The sequence below is a fragment of the Capsicum annuum genome, chromosome 1, assembly GCF_002878395.1.
Source record: "Capsicum annuum cultivar UCD-10X-F1 chromosome 1, UCD10Xv1.1, whole genome shotgun sequence".
NCBI classification, from domain to species: Eukaryota; Viridiplantae; Streptophyta; class Magnoliopsida; order Solanales; family Solanaceae; genus Capsicum; species Capsicum annuum.
In genome coordinates this window covers 180,541,243-180,546,990 of record NC_061111.1, presented here as the reverse complement: position 1 = coordinate 180,546,990, position 5,748 = coordinate 180,541,243, and the positions used below count along the sequence as shown (strand labels likewise).

The following is a 5,748-nucleotide window of genomic DNA, read 5'->3' as shown; positions in this document are numbered from 1 at the left end:
TGGTATGGTCTGCGTACACTCTACCCTCCCCAAACCATACTATGTGGGAATACACTGAATATGTTGTTGTAGATTTTAATGACATGCCATGCCATGTCATGCCAACTAAGACACAAGAATACTTTTAAGGTGTTTAGTATTTTTTGAAAAAAAAGAAGTGATAACTGAATGATATTGTGATCCTAAATAAAACTTAACTGATATTTGAAGAAAATTCTTTGAGTGACTATTTAGGAAATTCACTCCCAAAATTATAGCATACCATCACTCGACAACTAAAGGACAGCTATAATTACCAGTTGAATACTAACTTCGGAATGGTAGGTATACGAGTTAGTTACTGGTTAAAGATAAGTAGAATAAACCCGAAAAAGGGCTTTGCCAAGAAAACTGGTCTCTGATGATAAAATCTCAACAAAATAACCCTTCATTACACACCGATAAAATTTCAACAAAATAACCCTTGGCTACACACCCTTTAGAGTATCATTTCTAAAGCAAATCTATTGTTAAATTGTATTTGATAGTCGCATCAACGACCAATAGCAGATATCTCTCTACCAAGAATGAGAGAATACATGTATAGAAAACAGCTATCAAGCATAAATCTCAAAAGGCACAGCACAACCAAAGAAGCAAACAACGTAAGAAACAGCATCAACTGCCTCCCATAAACCACCTCAATGGATTGTCTTATGCAGAATCATCAGCAGCTTTTGAATCATCTTTCGACTTCAGTGCAGCTGAAGGTGATGGAGAACCTTCTTGGCCCATTTCAACTCTCAAATCGTTGATGCTCTGCTCCAATTCATCAATTCGGTTCCCCATATCATCTAGTGCAACATTGTCAAGGACTTGACATACATTATCCAAGTTGATCTCACAAAAGAAAGCCAGATGCTAACCCTAATATACTAGTACTAGAGAATGACAAAGCAGAAGTATCCAGACTAACAAAATCATTATATCTATATGAACAAAAAAACAGAAAAGATGGCAGAACCAAATTTCCTGAAAGTGAAGAGGGCTAATTCTGGTTGAGGAGTACCAGAAGTCAAACAACCAAATTTTGATGTACTAGACTAATATCTCTTCTATAAATTTCATGAAACTAAATGGTTACATTCTGATTGAGGAATACCAGAAGTGATACAATTGAATCTTGATGTTTGCTATTTTATATCCTTTTCTTAAATTTCACGTGTGCCAGAAGTTATACTAACTTGAAAATTATAGGAGAAAATGGAGCTGAAGTAGAAAATGATTTCATGAGATCCTCGAGCCTCAAAACTTTGGGCACGTTTCTAGCTCTTGATTCTTGAAATCAGAGCTCTACGACATGCAACATACAACCTACATCACTTGTTAGATGACACTCGTGCACCGACTATTTAATCTAGATTAAGACCAAAGATTAGTTACTTAGATAACAAGGAACAACAGATCAGAAAAGGATATTTTTTGAGATGATTGATTCGGACATAGTCTGAAACCTGGTTTGCTGCAAAGAGAGAACATACCAGTTAGAAGATGTATCAAATAAAAACTACTGAAGGACCCAAGTTGTGTATACTCACCATTTGTTGAAGAAGATTCTGTACCTGCAAGAGCAGAAAGGAAGCAGGAAAATTTAGCTAGCAAAAGGGATGTGCTCATTTGTGACGCCATATATAACAGCGCGTTAGTGAATAACACTAAGGTGTTTATAAGGCCAATAAAACAGAAGCTAGCGGACAACAAATGTATAATGTGTCAGCCACCGAGAATTGCATCACAATTGGCTTAGATGTCATTGTCCTAACATCATATAGCCACATTTAATTTAGATAGATTTTAGGTAGGTTGGCTTAGCAAGTTAGAATTACATTTGATGATGAAAATATCACACTGTTAAAATATAACAATGGAAACTAATGAATCCTTGGGATCCAACTTTTAAGCTCAAACTTCAGTAACTTGGAGGTTAGCAGATTGAGAAGGATTAGAAACCTTTCCAAATTATCATCGAGTATTGACTGGAGTAAAAATTTAGTCTATAACCTACAATAATACAACAACAGCAACAATGCCTTAATCCCAATGAAGCTGAGGTTGGCTATGTGAATCCTCACCTTCCATGTCACCACATTTTAAGCTTTCTCAGACCAATATTATATAAAATGAAATTAAAGATAGGAAACAAAGGCATCAGATTCGAGTACTGGCCGGAGTAAAGATTCAGTCTATAACCTATCACAATACAACAACAGCAACAATGCCACAATCCCAACAAAGCTAGGGTCGTCTATGTGAATCCTTACCGTCCATGTCACCACATTTAAGCTTTCTCAGACCAATATTATATAAAATGAAATTAAAGATAGGAATAGAAGGCATCAGATTCCTCTATATTTTCCACTCGCATATAAATCTCTCTGACAGGAAAATTTGAGTGTTTGGTATCAATCAAATAAATTCAACATAGTTGAATTAAAAAAACTTACAAATATAGTCATATCAGCGGTGCTTTGTTTTGTATTATCTGCACTATGCCCATCCTGCAAGAAGATCCCATTCGTATGGATCAGAAAGGAGTCAAGTTAAGCAGCTTATGAAACAGAACAAAAGTAGAAAGGTATGAAACTGATTTTCCAACCTCCAAATTGCAATACTGTTTAAATTCCAGAAATCTGTTACTTTAATATTTGTCTTATTGTCTAGAATAACCTGGAACTAGAAGTTCTCAGAGCACAATATTGTTAATCTCTCCCACTCATAATCAATTATATTTCTGATCAATGTTTGACAGACAAAGATGCAAACTGAAGAATTTGTGAAATTAATTTCCCAAAGATAATACTGCTTAAGGCTTAGTCATTTGGTAATACTATGAAGTTTGATTCGAGTCCAGGTATTGTCTTATGCCTAACAAAAATGCGAAGGAGAAAACCAAGTTTGAGATATATGTTCCTGTAACTCTTTTTGCACAGAACTAGTTAGATAGCCTTTATGAAGTCAACACAAAAGTTACTGTGGACATTCATCCATGTATAAATCGAAATTTGGACATAATGCTCCTAACAAAGCATGTTGTTGATGCCAATGGAGGTGCTATTTGATTTTGATACACTTAGCTGCAAGAACAATATTCAGGTTAATAGTCACCGCCACTCTCGAAGTTAGTTCTTCAACTCTTAAACAACCAGAAAAGTTCACCATGAAACTTGTTTCAAAGTACACGAAAACCAGCTTATGAATGAAATCATATAGAACAAAGTTTAATTAGCCAAGAATGCAAAATAAAGACAAAGAGGAAGAGAACTCATTTGTCGCCTCCAAACAATCAGCTAACACCACAAGAAAGGTGTCGTTTTATGTGGTCTCCTATAGAAATAGAAAACATTTTTATAATATCCTAGTCAAAAGAGTTTTTGAGACAGTAACTGGAGTTTGTTTCAAAGTTGTAAGAGACACGTCGATGGCTCTAGGATAAAAATGCTAACTAATTCCTGTAATACCTAAAGTTTTGCACAAATGAAAAGCTCTCTGTCCTACACTCCTAGTCCCCTACTTCTTTCTTCTTCTTCTTCTCGTTTGTCACTAACTCTTCTTATCTCAAACAACAAAGAGCAAATCCTATTGCATGTGTACGAATCTTCATGTATTGTCCTGGTTCAGCTCTATTTTAAATTCTAAAACAAATGTAAATATCAATATTTCCAACTTCAAAAGAAGCTATCATATCCCTCTTGCACAATGTACTCTTAAACCTCCCTCTTGCACGGACTCCCACCTAACAAACATCCTCACTTGTTGGCAGAACACTACAATTGTTGACCGAATAGTACAGTGCAGCAGAAGAATATTATATTCGCTCTAACAAAGTAACACGTCCACATCTAATATGGTGCTACTAAAACATTGTTCTAACGTTATATTTTGTAACTATATAATCGAACGGAGTAAATACAAAACATTCAATAACTACAAATACACTTCAATTCAGCCCTCAACCTGTGTCCTTATAAGAAACTCACTCTACATCATTTTATCTAACACTACAACTATTTAGAAAGTCAAACATTTCTCAACTGTTTCAGTATGTTATACAAGTAGTACCTTTTTAGATATTTCTAATTATGTGAGAAAAAAAAATTTGATAACCGTGATGTTCAGGGCAGCTTTCACGCAATTCGACTAATTCCACACTATACCTGCCACCTAATTATGTTATTTTATTTTCAATAATTATGGTTTAATATTCACATTCGTACTCCAGACCTCGTCCTTCTTTTCTAATTTTGTGAGTAAGAAAATGAATTTTATCACAACCTATATTTTTTTTCAAATTGAAACAATTGCTAACAAATACGACTGAATCTCAAATGTTAAAAAAAGGTGAAATCAAGTAAATCAGCGAAATAAAGGAAGCTAAACAGTGAAATATTTATCTTATAGATGAAGATCCAAAATTGTAAAAAAGAAATCACGAATTTTAATGAATTCGATTGGAATATACAAAAGTAAATCTGAAGGAATTTATTTGCTATTCTGGTTCTGAACAATATGCAAAAAATAGAGAGTGAGAGAGAGATGAGTGTTTACCATTCTGTTCGGCGGAGAGAGAGAAAGATGGTTGAGGTTAATCGCTCTGGAGCAGAGAGAAAGAGGAGATTGTGGACGCAAAAATGGTGAAAATGTTTTAGTGAGGGGGAGGGGCCGTAATTTGAAACAATTTATTTGAAATTTGAAACAACCAAACTGGAGATGGACCCCAACCCAATTATGCTTTCATGTTAATAGCAGCTGGGACCGAAAAAAAGGAAAAAATTACACAAAATCATATAGACCTTGTAGACGACAAATTTTTCCACGTCAAGAAAATAATAATCGAGATAGAAAAATTGAAGTAACAAAGTGTAATATTTTATTTCAAATGTAATAAATGTTACGATCTCTAAACATAATCCTCTGATTCTTCAAAGTAATATGAACTTAGACTTGAACTTAATTTGGATGTAAGGGCTTGAGTAGCTTGATCTTGAATCTTCGTCTTCAAACTTGAATTTGTATGTTAGTTCGTCGCAAATACTTGAACGGTTGAACGATGAATAAGTAACTTGATCTTGAACAAAATTTCCTTCGTTCTTGAGCTTGAACTTGATAGTTTGAAACTTATAACTTGAAGAAAAATTATGGTTTTGATCCACGAGCTCTCTTCTTGCTTCTTGTTTCTCCCAAAATCCCCCTTTGTGAGTTATGAGTAGGGGTAACAATTTCAACCCATATTTGTGAAAAGAGTCCATTTAACTCATATTTAGTGAATTGGATCACTTATATTTCAAATGGGTAAATATGGACTTCAACTCATTTTAAAAGCTCATACAAATATGGACAAAATGGGTAAAATATGGGTACCATTTAAACATAAAAATCACTCACCTATGCTTAAAGTTTCAGTTTTTTTTTCTTTTCTAGTTTTTTTTTTTTTTTTTTTTACTTTTTTCCTTTAATTTACTTTTTTTCTTTTTCATTTTTTTTACTCATTCCTTATAATTTCTTTTTTCATCTAATTTTTTATTTTTTTATTTCTTTTTTCTTTGTGTTCTTTTTTTTTTCGCTTTTCCATTTCTCATTCTTATTTCATTATTCGTATTCGCTTGAGACCTACATGGGTTAAATATAAGCTTCTAATTATCCCATTTAGCCTATGTAATTCATAACATCTCTTATCAATTAAATATAATCCATAGTCTCACTCCTTTATTA

General features: G+C 33.7%; 1 protein-coding gene across 1 annotated transcript; it reads right to left on the bottom strand.

The window, feature by feature from the left end:
- Positions 1-377: 377 nt before the first annotated feature.
- LOC107854005 (heat shock factor-binding protein) lies at positions 378-4,694 on the bottom strand (the record flags this gene model as incomplete). The annotated part of the gene is given in 5 exon segments (XM_016698983.1): positions 378-836; positions 1,459-1,501; positions 1,578-1,601; positions 2,484-2,537; positions 4,585-4,694. Coding segments are annotated over 5 exon segments (267 nt in total). The 3' UTR covers positions 378-693.
- Between the last annotated feature and the right edge of the window lie 1,054 nt (positions 4,695-5,748).